The following is a 24,341-nucleotide window of genomic DNA, read 5'->3' as shown; positions in this document are numbered from 1 at the left end:
TCCACTGCATTCCTAAAAGAGATCATAAAATTTGGCTTAGACCACATCAAGACCGCCATCATCGGTCAAACTGTTGTTCACTATTATAGCCCACGACTCGAGGGGGAGTCCTTCATTGTGCTGCTGCTGTGCAGAGGTTGTGATACCTGAATCCAACTAACTCTGCTGTGGGTGAAGAAAAAAATCATCCTTGTTAGGACAAATTTATTGAGTACCCAAATATATCCCACTTATCGTACAAGTCGTCTTCGTGTATTTTATTCGCTCAAAGGCCTTACATTTTTTGTTTTTTATCCCAAGCGGCAAGGGTCCCACATAGTGCCGATTTTTAATTATGCAATGTTATGAACTAAGATGACTCAGTAGGCTTTTCTGTTTAAAGAAAAGCAGATGTGAGAACTAGTCAAGTTGGTTAATGGTTAAATGCAAATGTTTAGAAACAGTTGAGCTGTACTCAACACTCTGCTGATCCGTTTGTTGCGATTCGTGACATAAAAAATTAGCATTGAATTTGCCTGTTGCAATAATTAGGAACTTTGGCTCAAAAGCAGTGACTATTGGTAATTATACTCAAAATAATTATCATAAAACCTTTCTTGATTTACGAGTAATAAAACATTGTGAGAAACAGCTGCCTCTGAAGTGACGCAGTTTTCGAGAAAGAAGTAATTTTCCATGAATTTGATTTCGAGATCTCATATTTTGAACTTGAGGTCTCGAAATCAAGCATTTGAAAGCACACAACTTCGGGTAACAAGGTTGTTTTTTCTTTCATTATTATCGCGCAACTTTGATGACCGATTGAGCCCAAATGTTCACAGGTTTGTTATTTTATGCATATGTTGAGATACAGCACTTGAGAAGACTGGTCTATGACAATTACCTATAGTGTCCAGTGTCTTTAAGACAAACCAAGGTGGAATAAGCAGACAGCTTGAAAACAAATTAATGTGATAACACACCTTTTGTCGATTTTTTTCAGGAACAAAAAACAAGTTTTAAAATTTTAAACAATTCAGCTTGTAAAGGAACAAACATCAATACTGTACTGCAAAAAAAAATACAAACGAAAAAATTACTTACTAAGAACGACAAATACTCAAATAAAGCAGTCCATCACATCCATGATATTTTTTTCCTTTTTCAGCTCATAATTTTTAATATTTTTTTTATATTATTTATTGAAAGTTTGGCTTATTAAGCATGTTTAGGTGCAATTCAGGCATAGTAGAAGATTTGTCATTTTGAAAATGAATCGAATTATTCAGCTAGAAGTAAACAGTACATTTCCCGGACACATTTTTTAAATTAATGTTTGCTGTGCTCATAATATTCAAAATAATGCAACAGAAATAACATCATTACATTAATTTTTTTGTCTACAAGCAGCTGTGTAGAATTTAAATTGCCGTTATTGGCCATTACCTTTGCCAATGTATAATTCTTAAAAAGAAATCAAAAATCAAAAAAATGTACACAAATATTTCCCTTTTCTATAAATGGACAGAACAATTTCATAGCCAAGTTAAACATTTTGAAGGATCTTTTACCTATGGGACACAGTTAACTTGACACAAACAATTTAAATAAATAGAATTTTATATTGTTATTTATGTTGGACAATTAATTACAACACTTCTGCCAATTTTAAAACTGGCTCGTACTTTTCAAAATCAAAATTTTCTCAACTAATTTTTAAGTTAATATCACTCATAAGTTATAATCTAATTTGCAGATGTCATTTCAGTTGACCCGTCAACGTAAGACAGTGTCACCCTTACAACACACTAATTATGATAGGACATTGTTGAAAATGCTGCTAAGCAGTATTGGTTAGCAGAACTTTACAAATACAGTCCAACAACCAAGTTGCACTTATCAGCAGGCCTATAATCTTTGTTTTTGAAAGGGCAAGGGCACCAAGGCATTTTCTATTTGGTAAAGGGCACCCTAATAGGAAATTGTAAAATTCTACTAGAGCATTTCAAGAGCATCAATGCCAGGGGGCATCAAGGCAATCGCCTGTAATGCCTGCGTGAAGTATCAGGCCAATATTAGTATGAAACTTGGCTGTTGACCAATTAAATCTACTTAACAAAATTTGCTGTCAATTCATGTCGAAAGGAGATCAGTGTAATTGGTTCGTGATGAGTTAAACAAACATTTACATTAATGAGGCTGGCAAATGTACTGAGACAGTATATAATTACAATGGTTGTGCACAACAAAACATACATTTCCAATTATACAATTTGACTTTTCATTCCTCAAAAGCTTAATAAATTGTTTTGTTTTCATGGCATAGAAAAGTTGCAAACACACACTGGTAGTATTCAGTAGGTTACACCCCTATGTTCAGTCACATCTATGATCTGACTACCCTTTAGTTCCAAAAACCATGAAACTAACCATAACCCTTACCCCCAACCCAAGCAAATTGATTACACAGGGTTGTTGGAACATAGGGTGTACAATGTATGAACCATAGGGGTGTCGAAGTGTAGAGCAGTCACCATTCAGTAAAGCAATAACACCATATATTACACATGTAAAAATCAATGAATTTGAAAGAACTTATATCAAAATGCGGACATAAAGCAACCCAATCACACCTTGCACACAAGGCAACTGACTATAGTCGGCCATTTTGGGAGGCAGACTTCATGGAAAGATAATTGTTTGTGTTAAACCAGTTCAGCATCACCTACACATGCACACTGCAAATACATGTACGCAATAACACAAAGGGAATATGGCTCCTTCAAAGGCCCCTACCATGGTTGGCAACATCAAATTATTTGGGTCAAGTGCAGACTGAAACATTGCTGAGGTGGATTTCACAAAGAGTTAAGACTAGTCTTATCTCGAGTTAGGACGAGTTACTCGTCCAGGACTAGCCATAGGTTTTTCATATCTCCTACGACTAGTACTAAGTTAGGACTAGTCCTAACTCTTTGTGAAATCGACCCCTGGATGGTCAAATGTTTAGATTTAGTTATACCAAAAGGAGTAAACCTGTTTTCAATTCACTTGTTTGAAAAAAAGTCTCACCAAATATTACCAAAGTTGTACAAAAACCAAATTAATTGAGGATGCCATATCACCAAACTTTCTGATTAAATGAATCCACTGAATAATTAGCACCATTAGGGACTCAAAACTACTGTGGAAAAAGGTGATATATCCGGAGAAGGACAAAGGTTGGGATTCAATTCAATATGTTCAGAGAAAGCATGACAAAACAGCGCTCCAACTTCATTTCCCTATGAACTTAGGTTCAGTGACTTAATCTGCTGTAGTAGTTCAAAAACTTAAAGGTTATTACTCAAAATAATTATTAGCATAAAACTTACTCATAAATTCATAGACAATTACCTTTAGACTGCAAACAGTGTATGCAATTTGAATAATTTGCAATTGGCAGCAGGAAAAAGCATAGAGGGTTGAGCAGTGGTAATCTTAAAGATTTGTGTAAATCTGTGTAGTTACTTTTCAATTGATGAAATTAAAACCCACACAGAAAAAAAAGAGTTCCATTCTAAGAGATTTAAAAAAAAAAAAATTAGGAAGCAATGAAATGCACGGTGTCTCTATAGCTGTTTAAACCTCAAGGGTATTAAGTAAAAACAAGTTTACAGAAAGTAACCACTGGAAAATGCACTTTTTTTTCTATTGCTTTTTTTTTTTTTTGCTCTAAATTTTATTTATTTATTTTTTATTTTATTTTTTTGAGCTTATTATTAATAAGCCACAGCTCTTATGAGTCTTAAAAATAATGACGCGCCGATATTAAGCATTTTTCAAAGATGGCGCATAGAGCTGAGCATGACCTCACCGTATCTCATCATAAATGTTACTGGTAGCAACCATTTTGGACAAATCATTCAATATAAGTATACATTATTTAAATAGACCATGTACATCTAATTAAATTTAAAATTATCAACAAGAAATCTTTCTCAACTGCTCAAAAAAATACTCAAAATTTGACTCTGTTCCATAACTCTGGTTCCCCAAATTTTAAAGTAAAACAAAGTTATCTCTGATTAACTCTAAACTATATAGACAAAGAGCCGTAGGAAGTATCCAAATTGTTGGCTGCGGCTTTAAAGTCACTCATAAATAAACATAGGATGTCCATGGCAACACCCTTAGCAACAGCCGCAGCCATAGCTGTAACCACCACTTTTTTCTTAGATAATTCCCTTTACAGATCCAATAGATGTCATCTTTACGGGCGTCTTGGGTTTTGGCTTTGGGCTGCGTCTTGTGTTCTGACTTTACTACACAGCCAAGTGGTTCACCGACCAATCATGCACAGAATTTAATAATATCCCTTCATGCCACACGATATATTAATGCAAAATGCATAGTTGTGCATTCAAAGAATGACAACTTTGCCAATACATATGGCCGAGTTTACACTGGGTAATGTCATTCATGCCGGAACTATCCATTATGCTCCTTTCTGAATTAAAACTCTAACGCAACCCCCACTTCAATTGATATTAATAAAAAAAACAATATAAATACATATAAATGTATGATTTAAAATGAACATACAATCTGTCTAGTGCAGGGAGTACACCCAAAGCATATAATTATCAATCAAGATTACACACAGATACGTACTAAACTCCAACAAAAAAAAGGCCTTCCACTAAAAATTTCAAATTAGGAAGGACAAAACCAAATTAAAAAAACCCACACACTTTCAATTAGTTTGCTGTCAAAGAGGTTAGAGTTGTAAAACTTAATGAGCCTAAGGAAACACCCTTTAACAGTGGTGTGGGGGTTAGGGTGTTAAAAGGGTCCACCCCCCCCCCCCCCCCCAACTCACCCCAATGACATACACGGACTTGCAACTTTGCTTTGTAAAAAAAAAGGAAACTGCTCCACACTAAAAATTGTTGCATTTTTTTTTTCAGTTTCTCTTTTGTAATGGCACTAAAGAAAATTGAGAAAAAGAGGAAATCAGCCTATCATTGTAAAGAAGCATGGATTCCAGCATAAAAAAACAACCTATAAATAGTAACCTGTTTATGCTACGCAGAATGTCTTTAATAAATGTCAAATTTGCATCAGGGATTAAGAAGATATTTGTGTCAAGCACTCGGTACTCTTCTCTAGAATGGCAAAGGCTGTGGGCTCAAATCCCAATCGAGTAATATGCCTGTGGATTTTATTGCCACAAGACAGTACTGGGTATACAGTGCTTAAAGACACTGGACACTATTGGTAATTGTCAAAGACAAGTCTTCTCACTTGGTGTATCTCAACATATGCATAAAATAACAACCCTGTGAAAATTTGAGCTCAATTGGTCGTCGTAGTTGCGAGATAACTATGAAAGTAAAAACACCCTTGTCACACGAAGTTGTGTGCTTTCAGATGCTTGATTTCGAGACCTCAAATTCTAAATCTGAGGTCTCGAAATACAATTTGTGGAAAATTACTTCTTTCTCGAAAACTATGGCACTTCAGAGGGAGCTGTTTCTCACAATGTTTTATACTATCAACCTCTCCCCATTACTCGTTACCAAGTAAGGTTTTATGCTAATAATTGTTTTGAGTAATTACCAATAGTGTCCACTGCCTTTAAAACTCATTAGTGTATGGGTTAAACACAAATGAGCAGAGTGTTTTCTTGCATGTGCACTTAAAATGTGAATCAGCAGCTATAAGTTAGTTTCATGTTATACTGTCAGCTTACTGACTTTTCTCTTCAACATAATAAAACTTTAAAATACTGAAACTTAAAAGAGAAAAAAAGAAAAAGAAATTACCACATTTTCTGGTATTCATGTCAATGGCGTAGTTTAAAAAGAATTACAATAATAATAGTTTTAGTAAACCAACAAAACTGTTTTTCCAAAAAGCATTTTCAAACCCCTTTATTCATGCGACTTGAATATGAATAATTCTTGGTTTAACTTTTTCACTCAGAAGCAGCAACATCGAGTTATTTTTCCATGTTAGAAGTAAAATTTGAAGAACCTATGCCGAGTAAAACAATGGAGCTTTACAAATTTTCAATTCATTACGTTTTAGCAGAGAGCAATTTATGCACACCATTGGTAGTTGAAAGAAATTTCAAGAATTTTAAAACTAAACTATAAACCTTAACCTTTTAGGTATTCCCTAAATGCTCAAATTTTTGTCACTTAAATTTGTAATAAACCATTTTCTTCTGTTATTTATATATACACATATAATATATAATTTTTCTTTTCTAGCCACAGTGCCAGTCTAAAAGAGATTTTTAACATTTCTGATCTTGGATTTTGTAATTTTTAAAGTAAAAATTCAAACTGTTGTATAGAGTCGAAGCAATGCATTGCCAGAAAACAATATTTTCAAGCAATGTTTATTTACATCTTGATGTACAATTGAGTGGGTAATTGCCGGCAGACCTTCGGCACGACACCCACAAACATTTTGGAAACGACAAAGAAGTTTTACTTAAGGGAGATATTTATAAAAGAGGGAGATATTTAAAAAAGAGGCAGAAATGATCACTTGGCCAAGCTACTAATGTTGAAGTACAAAGAGGATTTGGAACTTGCTTAAAAGAAATTATGGTTTGTCTGTAGAACATTCCCAATCTTCAAAATAAAAAAGGCAATCAGCTTGACAGGATTGACAATAAATTACTGTCATTGTTGAGCTTGTAAACAAAAAAATCATTAATTTAAGAACATGTACAATGTAATTAGGTTGGGGCTTTCCTGATGTTCACTAAAAAGAGGACAGGATTGACAAGGAAATATTGTCATTGTTGAGCTTGTAAATTATTTTTTTCATTCATTCAAGAACTAAACAATGTAATTAGGTTGGGGCTTTCCTAACGTTCACTAAAACATATTGTGTTCAAGTCAACAGCAAGTTTCCAAACTCATCCCGAGCACAACAAACAATCTTTATACATGTTACAGATCATCAGTAGGAGTTGCACAGCAAATGACGGATCAAATAATGAGAAGCCACGTTCACAACGCATGGGGCGTGATCAAGCAATTTTGTCATTTCACGATATAAGACCAGAACTCCTTTTCAAATTTCTGTAATACCAGTCTCATTTTTATAGTCAGCTAATCAAATATGAATCCACTTTTCACATTCCTGGATAAATTTATGTAATAGCAGTTTCATTTTCATAGTGTCAGCCAATCAAATATTAATTCACTTTTCACATTTCTGGATCAATTTTGATAGATGTACTTCATGGTGTGTGACTCAAGTCTGAAAAATATACAGGTAAGTACACAGTAGGAAAAGTTCGACTTTGTACATAACAGGATGATACAGTTTCAATAGAGGGCACTGGGCAGTGTTTAAAAATGCATAGTGTGAGACAAACATTCATTCAGCGCTAGAGTGGGAAAATTTGGCATTTAAGCCTAATTCTACCTGCCAAGTTTTTTTTGGGCTTCTATGAATCCATCAAACTCACCTGGGGCCGACTTTCCTATAAAGTTGCTTCAGCACGAAAATGCAGCTAAGCATAACAAAATTACGCTTACCAGAATATGGTTACCAGCCAAACTACCATGTCACAAGTACAATTTGTGACTAGTATCCTGCTCATTTCTGCTTAGCAGAAAAATGTTAAGCAGTATTTTTCTGCTAAAGCAGCTCTTCGAAATTGGGCCTTAGCTTTTGGTGCAAGTACTGCAGCCATGCAGGTTGTCTTAGGGAAATCTGTCACCATGAGATTCTGTCCCCTATATGGGAATATTTAACATGGGCTGAAGGAGGTTGATTCCAAAGAGGGCGCTATCACCATCAGAAGAGGGTTTTTACACAGTTCGCAGTGAGGGGAAGACAGAAAATCTCCTGCCACACCGACACTAAAATCTTTGGAATTTGATAATTAAGGGACAGGGATTGCCCCAGTGACTAGCCAAGAGTACCAGTTAGCTTTTCACTTCACTGGTCCATTAGCTTTTGCACTCATATGAAATAGGGAATGTTTTTTAACACTGAACTAGCCTAACATCTTGGAGAGATTTTTGACTGGTCCTTGGGTGTTTTAATTGGCATTTAGCCGATGGACCATTGTTACGGGAGAACGCTGAGGGCTAAGCCAAGCATATGGCTTGACTATGCATTACTAAATGAATAAAAAAACACGGGATGAGTTTCAAGGGAAGATCGAGCAGTTTAGGGTTGATGCATGATTTGTACTTTTTTTTAAGTAATCAGAAAGCATATTTTGTCTCCCCAAAAAGCGGATTGAGGGTCTATCTACCTTTGAGATGGCATTATCTCTGTGAGGACAAACAAAATCTTCAAGTTGTTATCAATCAATAATTTCTCACATGATAAACATAAATGAACACAGTTGCAGTAACCAAGAAAATGTGTGGGTGCGAGTACAGCAGGCTTCATACCTCTTCAGGCCTCGATTTAACCACCAGCACCCACAGCAATGGCCGTTATGCCCCACGCTTTTGCTATGGTAAAACCCTTTGCGAAGTTCCTATACAAATTTACAATTTCCTCATAGCTAGAGGTGCACCTTACGAGAGGAAAATTGCTGTGCCCCTTCAAGAGCGAAGTTCAAGGCCTGCTGTCTCTTGGAGGCAGTTGCCTTGATGCCCTTTTCTTTTTGGCAGTTCCACATAATTGGGCCTCATCAAAGAATTCATGTTATACATTTCACGTCCAAGTTGAGACAACTGAATACACTGTACATGAACAGTTACATGTGCCAACTCAACTGCCCACATCCTGCCCATCATATCTCCCAAAAATTCGTCTGAAGAGAATAGTGAAGGTTGAATAAACAAAATCTCTGGAAACTAAATTTGAACAGTTCCAATAGAAATCAGTGCAACAACCGGAACACAGATTATAGTCTTGCAGGTACCGACTACTACAGTAACTTAACATCAATGCTCCGTGTACATACTTTATGGTGGCCCTTGATACTAATTTGGGGATTGAATTTGTAGAAAACGCGCGTGGGGGGGGGGGGGGGAACCCCCTCACTAAGCCATCACAGAAGACAGCATCTTGTCACTTTATTCGATATTCCATGAGACAAGCTTAGCACCATCTGTGAAATCCACCCCAGGGCCTTTAAAACGAACTGCATTAAAAACACCAAAAATAATAGAATTTCTTGATCTAAATAATACTGAGCAACCAAATCTACAGTAAGTCAATGCCTTACAATTTCCTTTCTCTGCGTACAAACTTTACAGTATGTACATCCTGCCAATCTGTTTGTCTCAACTTCCCCCTCAAATTACCAATTAAATTCTCATAAACAAAAAACCCAACACCGAATGTCTTAAATTATAGAGGAAAGGTTCATTCACCTATATACAGTAATTTAATACCTTATGTTGTCAAGATTTCTCCCCTATTACTGTTTTATGTTTGACAGTTGCAGCTACACACCAATGACTGGCTGATGATACTGTAAGAATAATGCTGAGTCTAAGAAGTCCTGGCCACGAAACAGCAGTTGGGTTTTAATTGGGTGCTCCGTCGATGCCTATAACAGTGACTTTATTCTGGTTGATCTCGACCTCCGTCTTGCGCCATTCTGCCAATCAAAATCAGGAAGATGTTTTTTATAGATTGAACAATCTTAATCCCTCTTATACATGTACATGATGTAGGTGCATATGTTCTGCCGTTGATGCTGTTCACATGAGAAAATTTAGCATGATGGCACATTCTCACCCAATTTAGAATTCTGTACGATTGCAATTAAAGGAACACGTTGCCTTGGATCCGTCGCTTGGTCTTATGAAAAGCGTTTGTAACCGTTTGTCATAAAATGCATATGGTTAGAAAGATGATGTAAAAGTAGAATACAATGTCCCATACAAACATGCTTCAAAATTGCACGGTTTTCCTTTTACCTCGTCGACTAACACGGTCCGCCATTTATGGGAATCAAATTTGTGACTCCCATAAATGGCCGAACATTTTAGTTCGCAAAGCAAAATGAAAACCACGCAATTTCTAAGCAAACTTGTGCGGATCATTGTATTCTACTTTTAAAACATCTTTCCAATCATATGCATTTTATAACAAACGGTTACAAACGCTTTTTTTGTACCAACTCGTCCGATCCAAGGCAACGTGTTCCTTTAAGGAGTTGCAATCCAATGAGAATGGTTGAACACCACTATTAAAATTTCACTCGAAACATGAACCAAACAATTCTCTGATCGTACTTTTAAAGAGTGTTCCCACTTGGATGTTACAGTGAATAGCTCAATGTGAACATTCCTTGTGTTTGCAGTCCACAAATCAGAAATGTTCAAATTGGATGGGAATGTTCCCCACTTTTGAGATGCTCCCTTCACTCCTCTTTATTTCACTAAATGGTGAGGGAGAACAGAATTCCTCTCAAAAACTTTTCTTCAAACCAAAAAGGAAAACCACTTTACCTGCCAAAAGCATTGCAGCCACCTCTAAGTGGTTGAATTCTCCATTAGTGTCATTCTTCCTGTCCAGCGCTGCTGCAATCCCCAAGTCAAACTTGCCGAAACTGACCCCTCCAGCGGGTTGTGTATGACCGCCTGAAGTAGTGGTGTCCAGAATAATTTTAGAAGATGGTGCCGAATGTTGACTGATAATTGATCTCTCAAGTTCAGCGCAGCTCAATCCCTGCCCCTGGGTAGTTGGTCTAGGTACATGTACTTGCGCCTTGGACGTGAACTCAACAGCTGGTTTTCCTTTTTGGAGAGTAGCGTTGTCCTCCTCTAAGATCTCAAAATTACCCTTGTCAAAAATAAGCGAGCCAAAAGTGACACCACAGTTGCCTTGCGGCTCCAAGTCGAAGACGGGGTAAGGTTTGGATGTGGAAGAGCCAGCAGAGGGCGTCGGTGAGGAGGTGTTTCTAGGAGGCACAGGTACTGGAGCTTGGACTCTGGATCTTAAATTGATTGGTTTCTCGTCCGTGGAAGAGTCCGGTCTGTCTACTTGTTTTTTAGCTGCGGGTAAGTTTCCTTTGCTCGTTGCAGAATGACCTGATGGAGGGTTCGTTGAGAGAACAATGCTAGCCTTGCTTGTGACTAACGGTTCCTTCTCACTCGTCTTAACCCCCAAAGGTTGTGATTTCAGGTCTTTGAGGGCCACCATTGGAGCCTGAGGCATATTGGATGCTGGGGGCTGCCGACTGGCTGCAGCCGTTTTAGGAATAGGGGTCAGTTTCAAACAGTTTGCATACGTCAGACTGGTCAGTCCTGATGATTCCAAGTTTAAATATTGCACACTGGCCTCTGGGCCTTGAGGGGATACTGCACGTCTACATGTATCATCAAATGACACTTCCTTAATCACCTTGTTGTGGTCGACAGAGCTACTCCGCTGGAAGGTTCTGCTGCCTTGACCCGCACTGCTGCTTCTGTTCGACCTCGCAGTTTGAGCGGCGATATATTTTTGATCAGGTCTAATATTACTCTTCACTGATTGAAAGTCTTTTGCAGACTGTGCGGCTGCGATAGCCTCACTCTGTTCTGCATTAATAGGATTATTCAAATCTAGTACTGTTATTCCTGAAGGCAGGGCCTTCGAGTCCGAGGCCGTGGATTTAATTGCAGTCACGGACTCCATAGAGTTCTCGCTATTGGATGGGCTATCCACATGATCGCCATCCTTAAAGTCCAAAAGCACCTGGGGGGATAGCTTCAGGGGAAGCGACGAAGCTTTCATGTTGGACTTGACTTTGCTTGCATACGACAATTCAAACAGCGGTGCTGTGGTGGGCTCAGTCTGTATAGGTGGTGTAATAACTTTGTCCGTTTTCTTAAGATTCTCTGAAAGATTCTTTGGTTTCAACTTGTTATGATCAACATCTTCACTGTCTTTGTCACCTAGCTGGGACATTCCAGTTGGCTCACTGCTGGATTTACGCAACCCAGCGGAGAGTAAGTTTTTCCGGTAGGACTCCCTGTCCATGTACCGTCCTGTGGTGGCAGCGTAGCGGTGATCGTCCATGACGCCGCCGCGTTTCTTCGCGCTGCGCAAGGAACGCTTATATTTCACTTCTTTAAAGTCAGCATTGTCGTTATCTGCTGAGGAGTCTGCGCTCACCGTTGGCTCACTCAAACTGTGGGGCTTTCCAACAGTGGTGGCTTGGTGGCAATCTGATACAGTTACCGTGTCAAGTGACTGCATCTGTGGGTCATGCTTCTCACTATCAGAGTCGCTGGGAAAACATTTGGCAGGAGGAACACTTTGACTAGGCTGAGATGAAACTTTTGAAAGTACAGGATTGTCAGTATCTGAAGGCTTGACTGTTTTGGAAGTTGCGTCCACATGCTGGAGTTTCACAGGATCATCCAGCATCTTCACCCCCTTGTTGTTGTTGGGCTGCACTTTGTCCCTTCTCCCAACGAAACTGCAGTCCGGTTTTGAGGTTTGAGTGGTATTGTTTTTGTCCAGATCATTTACAGGAAGGTCTGCCTTCCCAAACAATGCATCAGGCTGGTTCCTACTGGCCGAATAACCCACACTGCTGACGTCGTTCAAACAGGCAGCTCCATCCGTTGACGAATCCCCACTGGAGGTAACGCTATCTGATGAAACAATGGGCGGGTGACGGCCGAGCTCGTTAGGTAGTGGTGAGGTGACCTCGCCTCTGATTCCAGAGTCTCTGAGCGGGTGTTTAGTGTGGTGTTCTGGCGGTGACTGGGGAGATGCCAACTTCGTACTGTTAACATTCATGGTGTCGTTCACAGTTCCTACATTTAAGAAAAACAAGTTAATTAAAGTGAATCATTTCGTAAATTTTGCATTGCAAGATAGTTTGACTGAACATGTTTGGAACACACTGAATGCTAATATTGAGCAGCAATGATTTTCAGTAGCAGCTGATGTGTTTCTTGTAGCATTTTGCAATGCTATACAAGCAGTGTTTAAATTTTACACTAGACCGCGGGACCGAGGTCAGAAGTTTTATTTTGAGTAGCAATTCATACATGTATACGTTTTGTGTCGCATTTTGCAGTGCTACAAAAGCAGTGCTCAAATTTTACGATGGACTGCAGGTCCGACCAAGTAGGTTCTTAGGTGTGTCGCATAGCGTGTCAACACTGGGATAGGCCAAACCTTATTGATCAGGGAGCTTAAGCCAACTTTAAAAAAAATTGGGGTCCAGAAAGCCCCCCCCCCCCCCCCCCACACACACCACATTTCATTACTCCCAGGGATATTGTAGTCATTGTGTCTATGACGACTCTAACAACAATAGTCCCAGCATGATACAATAGACCGATGCATTACGCCCCGCCTCCTTACCAGTTGACCAATCACAGCCGCGAAACCCGATCACCATTAGTGCAAAGATCACCAAACGGTTCAAATGGTGATCACATTTCGCGGTTGTGATTGGTCAATGATAATTGGGCCTGGCTTGATGGATCAGTGTATTTCAGAGTCATACCAATGTAAGTAGCCAAAGGGGTCTGTGGTGACTTTTTGACACCTTTTTGTGTAATTTGAACCTATCGCCAAGAGATAGCAAATTCAAACGATTCACTTCCAACTTCTGGCAAACACCCAGAGGGCAAGTTCTTATCAGCTGTTAATTCTTCACTGTGTACATCTGCAATCAATGCTTACGACCTCAGTACTAAATTTACAGAGTGGGGTTCGGTTAGCAGTCCTGGGGTCAATTTCACAAAGAATTAGGACTGGTCCTAACTTAGGACCAGTCCTAAGAGATATCAAAAACGTACAGCTAGTCCTAAGTTAAGACTAGTAACTCGTCCTAACTCGAGATAAGACTAGTCCTAACTCTTTGTGAAATCCACCCCTGAGACCAGCTCCTCAGAGCAGATGGGACTCGGTCTAGGTGATTGGGAATCTGAACCAAGAAAAGCAGGCACTCGGTTCCACAAAAGAGTGGACCCGCGGGTCCAGTTCTCAATTTGGAACCGGGTACAACCGGGTAACCGAAAGGAACCGCCAAAGCTTACTGTGCGGGTAAAGACTACCTACCTGTGGATTTCTTTTTCTTGCTTTTCTTTTTCTTCTTTTTGGCAGCAGCCCATTTTGTGTCAATACTCTGCGGTTGATCCTCGGAGCAGCCAAAGTCAGATTCCTCTCTTTCAAAACTGCCGTCCGCGGATGACTTATTTACACATGATTTAGGCACTTCTGGAACACTTGACGAAACGGTTAAGTCCGAGTTTGGTAATCTGTCATTAAGCAATTTCTTATTCGCAGACTTCTCATCAGGCATACAATGATTTAAGACGCTCTCGCTGTTTGTAATATTGCCTAGGAACTCGTCAAACTTTGCAGCGTCGCTGTTCACATCCGAGCACGAAATACTGCCATACTTAGTCTCGGCATTGGCAGCCATACTGCTATCCATTGAGTTTGGATGCGTTGTTGGCTTATTTGAGAGGAACAAAGGTGGTGGGCAAGTTGAGTTCTTAGGCAGACTGTTGTTGGTGAGGAGTATGCCGACTGAATGACCAATGTCTTCCAGAGAATTGAACGGTGGGGACTTGGGTATCAGCGCAGCCTTCTCCTCATCTGTGCACTCGTCCGAATTGCAGTCGCAATGCAATTCAACTGTAGTGTTTTTCGGAAAACAATTTCGTGTTTTGGTTTTAGCGCCCTCTCCAGTCGGGGCGTGAGGTGGTTTGGATTTGACGCAGTGTTTACTCCTATCAGTCACAGTTCTATCCTCTACATTCTCTGCCGTACCATTCATCAAGACCAGCTCTCGAGCCGCGGATGTCGTCTTCTGTGATTTAACACCAGTCAGGACCTTCCGCTCTCCTGCAATGTCAGATTCCATAGTGCTCCATTTATTTGGCATTAAAGATGATTTTGTATCGCCAGTTGCTTCTACTACGCTGAGGTCATCATCAGCAAGAAGAACACTGCGATCCTGATTTAATAGCCGTGCAAAATCCCGAGGTTTACTGTGTTCACCGAGATAACTAGCACCAGCTTGATTCCCAGAGTTGATTCGACCACCATAATCTCTTGTCTGTTCTACACCACTGGCAGTCTTATTTTGGACATTTAGTCGTTGACTCAACAATGCCCCGGATCTCGATAGAAATTTCCCTGTACCCTTGCTGCTCAGTTCTGGTTTGGTCTGTTGATGGAAGCTATTGGCAATGCGACGGCTGACAAAACGTCCGAGACACCCACCCGCGAGGGGGGCCGATGGGGATGAGAAAAGTGCAGCCTCCTTTTCTTGGTCAAACTTCAGTTGCAAGAGAGTTTGTCCCGGTAATTCCGACAGCTCCCGTGATTTCTCTTTCAAGTTATCAACCTGTAAAAGATCAAAACAAAAAAAATTGACAAAATTAAGTCCATAAACTGAAAGGTTTTTCCTCGCTAAATTAATTAATTAGAAATATTTTCACTTCCATTCATTTGAAACGTAAGGTGATCCCTCTCCTGCCACTTCCCAGGTTGTATTGAAAACTTAAGTGTGATCCCTATTCCCTGGTTATAATACGGCAGTTACAGTTGAATGGCTTCTGACTTGCTCCACTGGGCCCAATTTCATAAAGCCTGTAAGCACAAAAAAATGCTTAGCATAAAATGTCTTCCTTGATAAAAACAAGATTACCAACCAAATTTTAATTTGTTGCATATTGCTTGTTACTGGAATTCAGCTGTTGTTTGGTTTATCCTGAAAATCACAAGGAAATTTGCTTTGTAATCCTGTTTTTATTAAGGAAGAAAATGCATGCCAAACAAATTTTTGTGCTTAAAGGCTTTATGAAATTGAGCCCAGATAGCTCTGTTGGTAGAATGCTGTCTTGTTAAACCAGAGGTCGCTGGTTCAAACCCCACTCTAGCTTTGCTTTGTCTAATCCAAAAACTTAAATTAAACCCAGTCAGTTTCCCATGTGTTTTAAAAAATTGTCTGCAGTCAGTGATAAAAAGGACAATATTGTAGACGCTTTGGCCCATAAAAGATTTATTAATTTCAGCTTGATTGGTTTCTCCTTGTTAATCCTGCTTTTAGCAGGCCCAATCAATTATCAACCTGCAAATGTAGCAACGAGAATTTGTATCAACAATGTACACACATGATTACAATACATACACAACAGTCTAGGATTACCTCTGCTATTATAATATGACCAAAAGACATGTTTGTCTGCATACATTGGTCATCCTGAAAAAAGGTTAAAATTGGTGTATCACGCCAAATGTAAGCTTGATCTTCGAGCTACACAAAATATGGCAGATACTGTTTACTTCCCACAGTAAAAGATTTATTTTAACAATTTTTATAATGAAAACTGAAAACAATGAAAACTTACAAGAAATATCCGTAAATTTTCATGAAACCGTTCGATATAAAATGCATGGTTAGCAGTCTTATGGTTAGAAAGATGTTTTAAAAGTAGAATATAATGATCTACACAAACATGCCTCGAAACTGGGTGGTTTTCCACTTAGCAAACTAACGCGTTCGGCCATTTTATGGAGCCACAAACTTGACTCGACAAAATGGCGTGCTGTGTTTAATAATTAAGTTCACGGCTTAAGGAAAACCAAGGAATTTCGAGGCATACAAAGAACGCAATATTCTACTTTTAAAACATCTTTCTAAACAATATGTATTTTATAACAAATGGTTTCAAACCCTTTTCATAGACCAACTCGCCCCATCCAAGGCAACACTTCCCTGCTGAGAAAAATCTTGAATACATTAGAACAGAAAAGAAAAAGAAAAAAAAAGGGAACATACATTTTAACATTACACAAACACCTAATTGAAGTTTGTTTGACCCAGACACGCACACAAGTGTAGGTGACTCAGCAAATAGACCGATCCAGTAGGCTCCGCCCACGACGCACGTGTGAGCAAAAACATGTGAGCCTCTCCAATGCCTTTCTGCACAACTCTGCGGCGCGCGCCAAGCATACACGCACGAATGTCGGACCTTAGTGTCGGACCTTCGTTGCGTTGTGATTGGTCAATACGCAATGGGGCGGAGCTTAATGGATCGGTCTATTGCCCATTTTACTGAAGTTGGTAATATTGGTATTGTATTCAACTCTTCCATGACACCAAGTTCGATATTTTGAATATCTACTAACTAATTGACTGGAGCAGGATTTTAATCACTTTTTCTTTGTCAAAGGGGGAAAACCCAATAATTAGACTAAAGTATGGAACATATTTTGAGATATATTTTTACATACATTGTGACAAAAGCAACCTTCCTTATTATGATGCATGTAAACCTTCTTCTTTTGTTTCCTTTCAAGTATGGAACTCCCTATAGGCCTTCCATTTAAACCTACTAATCACATAGTGCATCTTGATGGCCTCATTGTGGTCCAGCGTAACAACGATCAAAAGGGGAACTCACACAAAGGAATACTGATGATGGTAATCCAGAGACCTCCACCTGGTTTACAATGAATGCTTATTTTACCACACTACAAAGAACATATATTTTTTTGCTAAAAATCACTTTCACTTCTGGATGAGATACTATATTACCAAATACAGATAGTGGCATTATGTATGAATAAAACAACCATGATGTGTACAACATGCCCCAAAATACCACGCTGCACCCACAGCAATTGCCTTGGTGACCTGTGCCTTTTGTGGTGCCCTTTGCAAAGTTCTAATACAAATTATATTTTCCTCATACAGAAGTGCACCTTACAAGAGGAAATTGCTGTGCCCCTCCAGCATGTCCGAGAGCAAAGTTCAAGGGCTGATAAAAATCATGGTAGTTTCACAGCACTAAGCTTACATTTTATAGGGAATAGAAAACAACACAAAGTTGGACTACAACAAATGACTGTAGTCAGCAACTTGAGAACAACACAGAGAAGAATGGTCAATTTAACAATACAGGATAAAATTAACCATGTAACAAAATACTAGAGAAAACAAAAGCCAAGGACATCAATCATTGAAAGGATAAAGGAGATGGGCAGGCCATGTTTCAAGGGTCCAAGACAACAGGTGGACAAGATGACAGACAGAATGGCAGCCTAGAGCAGGCAAGAGGAGGGGGAGAGGCAAATTTTTCCATTTCAAAACTGACATCCAAAAATGAACATGACTGGCCACTAAGTAGCCACCAACACTATGATCGTTTTGTAAATACTGAGATTGCCCTATTCTGTGTCATGTACAATATGAATGATTAAATATGTTAAATACACAGTGGTCTGGTGGTACACTTACTATTGGACATTGAGACTTTCAACTTTACACCAGATACACAAACCAAATTGTATGATCACTGGATCATAATAGAAATTGGAAGCAGACTTTATAACCTATATTGATTGGCATTGATAAAAACAGTGTGTAATATGGATCAGATATAGATGCTCTTCTTTTGACACACCCACCATGCCCACTCATCACTCATTGATTTAGTAGGCCAAAAATACACATAACTGTGTACAATTGTATACTGTTACAACATAATGGATGTACCAATCATTGAGTACCACACAGTATACATGATACATGTACATCCATGGAGGAAGAAAATACACCATGGTACATCCACACATGTACTGGATTATTATGTGTTGTACACATTCATTGTACATGTTGTACAAGGTACATGTACATGTACATAGTGAACTGTATACAATACCAGTATACATTTCATGACATGACATGTACTAGTACATGTAGATGTATGCATGTGTAAAACATTTTGTGTTATTTGTACAACACTGTACTAGGTAGGTACATGAACACTAGTCATTGCTATACAGTGTGCCTGCAGTGTGTGTCAAAAGCCAAAATAAACTACAGGCCTGTAGGCCTATGCTTTGTTTTTAATGGGGCAAGATCAGGGCATAGAGGCATTTTCTCCTTGGTAAAGGGCCAGCCTAGGATGAGGAAATTGTCAATTTCTACTGGGAGAGAGCATTTCAAGGGCACCAAGGCAAAGACCAGGGGAAATGGAGGCAATCGCCTTCGTGAAGTATCAGGCCTGGAACTACATGTACCACTACCATGGTGCTGTTTTTATACTACCACCGTGTGAAAACAACAATTTCTACACAAAATTTCAGACAAAATTTCTACACAATTTGCTGTATGACAGTCAACCGGGGGACACTAAGCACAGTTTTCTAACATCTGAAGGCCATTTTGCCCACAAATGTTTTGTAAAGGTTTAAATTTACCATGAGCTTGAAAGGGGTGTGTGGAGAACATTGTACTTTAACAATAGTACTTGAAGAAGATCCCTCAAACTGTGTTAGGTTTATCCCTGCACTCAAAATAGTACACAAATAAATCAACATTTGTGTGAATTCATCTGGAATGGAATCAGATATCAATATAAACTTTGACCTTCAACCAACTGTGATTTTTTCTTCTAGTCTGAAATGTTCAATACATAGATCATATTATTCTTCTTTATCAGTGGATGACAAAGACTGAAAACTGCAGGGGACTATGACAGATTTTAGGGTTGAGAAGTAAAGACAATTTAGTTAAAAGTTACTGATATTTAGATTTTTAACATTCCCAAGCAAGATACTATATAAGCAAAGGTGACTACTAAAATTTACTACACGACTAGTTGTGCCTCAAATGGTTGCAACTTTCAATAATCAATAATAGTCATGATTAATTTTTAATTCCCAAGATGAATTGCGGCATTATCTTTGCTGCAGGCGCAAATAGTAAAATTTGTGCTGAAACGATTGAAGGATTGTGTAACTGATGTTTGAGTGTGTTTTGAAAGTAAATTATGTTGTCTGAATAGTCGTGAGCGATACAACTAGTTCACCAAGCAGGTAGTTGCGCTTTGTAGAAGTCGAGGCAGCTCTAATGAGTTAGTTGAATAACGGTAGTCACAACTCGACTAAGCAAACAATAGTCGCAACCTCAACACTCATCATTTTAATGTTTTCTGCCTTTTATCGATTTAACTCTATGTACCATGTTGTACATTGGAGACATCAACTCCCTATTTTTACAGCACAGTATCTTTTTAATAAGTAGACAAAAAAAAAAAAAAACATTAATACAAAATAATAACTAGTCGCAGTAGTCACCCAAGCTATACATTATAAATATAATTGAAGTGAAGTATGTCGGCACATACTACAGACATTCTGCCAGCAAAGAGTATCTCTCTCTGCCCCCCCCCCCCCCCACCCCCTTCCCCATTGGTTACACAATCTTCACTGCGTGTGCACAGGGTTCGAAATTAGCGGTCGCCCGATCGCCAAATGCGAGTGAAAATAGCAGCGGGCGAGTGAAAACCCTTTCTCACTAGCCCGCCGGGCGAGTCAAATAATTATTCCTTTTCACATATAAATAAGGGTTCAGTGGCAAAATCCCACAAAAAACTTTAACTGAAGCTTTTAAAACAGTAAGTTTGACAATTCTAGATACTTAGAATTAATTTTGTCGTGATCAGGACCCGGAATTGCTGTCGTTCGTTTCAGAAAACACGTACATTCAATTGAAAACACGATGCACAAACCACATGGTGCCGAGTATCCTTACAGTACATGTACATGGTCGCCCACTGGTACATCCATGTCCATGCAGTATGCACAGCACATAAATTTTTCGAAAATTTTTCGATGTGCGTTGTTGACAGATCGTTGATTCATGAAGATTTTGTTGCAAACGGAGTTCAAAACATGTTCAAATCAACCGACCCCCTAACCATGCTGTCATTAAAGTTGTTGGTGGTGGAAAAGGGATAGTTTAAGGTAAAAATTCAGATATAAAATCCTCCATTTTTTTTTATTTATTTTTTATTTTGTGTAATTAAAATACATGCAGGCTAGTGAAAAACCCTGCGGGCGATCGAGAATTGTGGTTGACTCACCCGGCGGGCGATTGAAAAAAAAAGTTAAGGGAAACCCCTGGTGCATGAAGTGTACATGTATGCATGTGGGATATTTCTATCAATATTTAAAAAACATATCATGACAGTGCAGCACTTGTGCCTGTTGAGTGGATAGATAAACCAAGTACAGCTGCATGTTAAGACCACTCACCCATGTCCAACAACACACCGTATAAAGTCCTGTTTGCATGTTCCGCATTGTACCTCCATGGATTGGTTATACGTGTACATGGTCTGGGGTTTCATTCAGTTGTCTGTATCCAAATTTTGTGAATCCACAAAAAACCCATCCCTCAATGGAAGATCCCGTAATTACTCGCATATTCACAATAGTTTGGATCAGCAGAAGATTTTTCTACTGTTGTGAATGCTGCTTTAAAGCTAGTGTATTCGAGCTAAAAAAACATCTATGTCATTGTCACTACTGCACTAAATGTTGAATTCTACTGGTTTGTCAGCAGGATGCATGGGTTGCAATTGTTTGGGGATTCATTTTTGGGGCAAAGTGCAATTAGTAAACTTGGGCGATACCATGATATTATCGAATATCACGATACTAATTAGGAAACGATTTCGATATCGGATCAATTTGGTTTTAATCGAAATATCAATATATCGCGATATATCGCGATATCGATCAAGTATCGTAATATCGCGATGTATTTCCTAGCTCATCTCAGGCCTGGAATTACAATTTTTTTAGGGCAAGGCCACTCTGGCCTTGGAGCAGGCCACATTTTGAAGGGCACCAAGGCCAGTAGAAAGGGCACCAAGGCCAAAACAGTGAAAGTAAAAAAGGCATCAAGGCCAAAAAAAAAAATTGACCAGGGGGACCCCTACAAGTGGTAAACCCAATTTAACAGTTTACATGAATAAGGATATTGATAATCAAATCTCAATAAGGATATTGATAAATCATATCTTATTCATGAGCAAACTGTACCATTTTAATTTTAAAACAATATTTGTATTATTTAAAAATATAAAAATACTAACACCCCCCCCCCAAAAAAACAAAAAAACCTTAATTGCCCCCCAAAAGAAGTCAAGTTTCTTGCATTTTGCAGCAGAGCTTTCGAACTCATCCCTTTCAGAACGCTTCAAACGCTTTTTTTGCAGCATTATTCTATTATGAAATTATATAGTTGACCTGAAAAGTTGTTGCAAGCGATAGTAACTAAAATGTTTTTTTTAGATCACGCGGCGGTGTAACAATGCCACCAGCAGAGGGCGGTCGAAAAACAACAGCGCCCGCTGTCGTTCATTGATTCATGTTATAGACGGGTCCCCTGTGCAAATGGGACGTCAGATGTTCGTGCCAATCGCATGTACATGTACATGCAACGGATGTCACGATGGGAATAAACAAGTTGCGCTACTCGTTGTTTGTACGATGATGACTTTTGACCTGATTGCGTTGGATTATATTTGTTTACACTTCACAAGCGAAGTTTTGTTGGACGAAGATTAAAAACGTAAATATTTGGGGGGTTTTATTGAAAATAAAGGCACTACGGCCCTTTTTTTAAAGAAGAAAAAAAGGGCACGACGGCCAAAAGGAAAAAAGGGCACGGCAATTATGGCCGTGAAAAGCGGAAATTTTTGAAGGGCATCACGGCCAGTTGGAAGGGCAACGACGGCCATGGCCGTCGTGTAATTCCAGGCCTGTCATCTAATGAACATTTCAACAAACTTATTTTCTAAACTGGTCTGAAGTTTTTCAAACAGAAGTGACCTTTATAATGGGTAGGCCTATGGCATTTGGTATAAAATGACTCAGGTTGGAAATAATATTTGTCTACTCAATTAAGGCCTGATATATATTGTAAATTAACCATGTCATATAAATGGTACATGTATCAACAAAAAGTTACCATGCTTTCGAGCAGTATCATTATTTAGATCTTTATAGAACTTCCAAAGTAAATTATTGTCTGTCCCATAACACTACTGGCTGTCGCTTCACAGGTTGTATCGTAGTATGATTCCTGGCTGCACAACACTCAACAGGTAATGGTTGTATGGATGGCTTCTGACTGTCACCCCTAAACAAAGATTAATAAAATAGGGAGACCGCCAACATAGGGATAGAATAGATCCCTCAGTTGGAAGAGCGCTGGCACGTTACTAATACGGAGGTCGTTAGCCCACCTTGTTGAGCTGTAAATGGCTCCGCTTTTAACATCGGTCTCATCACTGTCGCCATGAGACCGATGTTAAAAGCGGAGCCATTTACAGCTCAACAAGGTGGGCTAGGAGGTCGTTGGTTCAAATCCCGCTCTTCTCTAGTAATTCTTGTTAGTTCAACAGAAATCATTTAAAATTTACCAAGTCAGTTTCTTTCCCTTGTGGTGTATTGATTGGTAATTTTGTTGAGAAACCCTTGCATTGATTTTACAAAGAAAAATTATAAAATAATGACTAAATATCATAAAGTATTGTTCACATGAAATGCACCAGTCCAAACAGGACCATTCCAATCCATTCATCATGAAAGAGAACCAAAAGTCATGTATGGGATTGTGCTCTTCCATAGGGCATGTTATTGTTTTAAAAAATTAGCGTCTTAGTAAGTGGTTAAACATGATTAAACATGGAAGCAAAACTGTACAGTTTTGTGACAATCACAATGTCATGACAGTTGACATTTGGTAATTTCAAATTTATTGTGACACAATAAATTTTGTGATTTAATTTAAGCAAACAATGTAATTGTAGTTGGAAACAAAGAAACATAAGCATTTACAACCAGTAGCAAGTGGCATTTGTTGGTAAAATGTGGAATGCATTTTTATTTCAGACCTACATTCTTAGGCCTATCTCAGAACATGGAGGTAGTTTTGCTCAGAATGACAAGTAAAAATTGAAACAACCCAGTTTGTTCTGGAGTTTTCGGTAGTGGCTGGGTCTGCTGTGTGCTGGTTGGTTCAAATTCTTCTTCTTTTTCTTACCTCACACACGGACAGTGACTTTGGTACAATGTTATCATATACTTCTAGAAATCTTTCTGCGTCTTCCCCCTGAAGCGCAAGGGCTAAAAGTATCGCCAAAAGCTCGAAATTCGGTTCGATTTTCAGCCCGCCATCGTCCCGTTCTAATCCACTCGCTGCCATTTTAGGTGAAACATTGCGATGTGTTGTTATGGCAAAGTGCGCATGCTCAGACCAATATCGAAAGAGGTTGCAGTACACAGCCAGATAGATACTGCACTGCACAGTGCATCAATGCATTGTGTACAATTTAAATGGGGGACGAAAATAACAAGAACTGCCGTTGAGGAAAAACACCATGTACCACTTCAAATAAACGACCAACACCATCACAAAAATAGCCATGAAACCTCCCTGAATAAAATAACACAACAACAAACTCACCCTTTTCAAGAAATTTTAATTTCCGTGCAAATGGCTCAAACGAGAAGAGCAGAGGACGTAGTGTATAGTTTCAGGTGTAGGGTGGGGGCCGTCAGTAGTCAGATGGCGGCCCAGGCAAATTGCAGTGTGTAGTATTGAAGTCATGTGA

General features: G+C 39.0%; 1 protein-coding gene across 1 annotated transcript; it reads right to left on the bottom strand.

Annotated features, from left to right (window-relative positions):
• Positions 1-1,934: 1,934 nt before the first annotated feature.
• On the bottom strand, positions 1,935-24,171 carry LOC139938070 (uncharacterized). Its single transcript, XM_071933449.1, has 4 exons — positions 23,771-24,171; positions 13,969-15,265; positions 10,413-12,710; positions 1,935-9,556 (listed from the first exon to the last, which is right to left on the bottom strand). Exons 1-4 carry the CDS (start codon positions 23,930-23,932, stop codon positions 9,483-9,485), a joined length of 3,831 nt encoding a protein of 1,276 aa, XP_071789550.1. The 5' UTR covers positions 23,933-24,171; the 3' UTR covers positions 1,935-9,482.
• Positions 24,172-24,341: the final 170 nt, after the last annotated feature.

This window comes from Asterias amurensis, chromosome 6 (assembly GCF_032118995.1).
Source record: "Asterias amurensis chromosome 6, ASM3211899v1".
NCBI classification, from domain to species: Eukaryota; Metazoa; Echinodermata; class Asteroidea; order Forcipulatida; family Asteriidae; genus Asterias; species Asterias amurensis.
This window is presented reverse-complemented; position numbering and strand designations above follow the sequence as displayed.

Coding starts and splice junctions, on each gene's coding strand:
- LOC139938070 (XM_071933449.1), bottom strand. CDS start 23,932: ATGGCAGCGAGTGGATTAGAACGGGACGATGGCGGGCTGAAAATCGAA. Junction 12,711..13,968: donor CAAGAAAAAGAAATCCACAG/GTAGGTAGTCTT, acceptor TCTTAAATGTAG/GAACTGTGAACGACACCATG. Junction 9,557..10,412: donor GGCTGCAATGCTTTTGGCAG/GTAAAGTGGTTT, acceptor TTTGATTGGCAG/AATGGCGCAAGACGGAGGTC.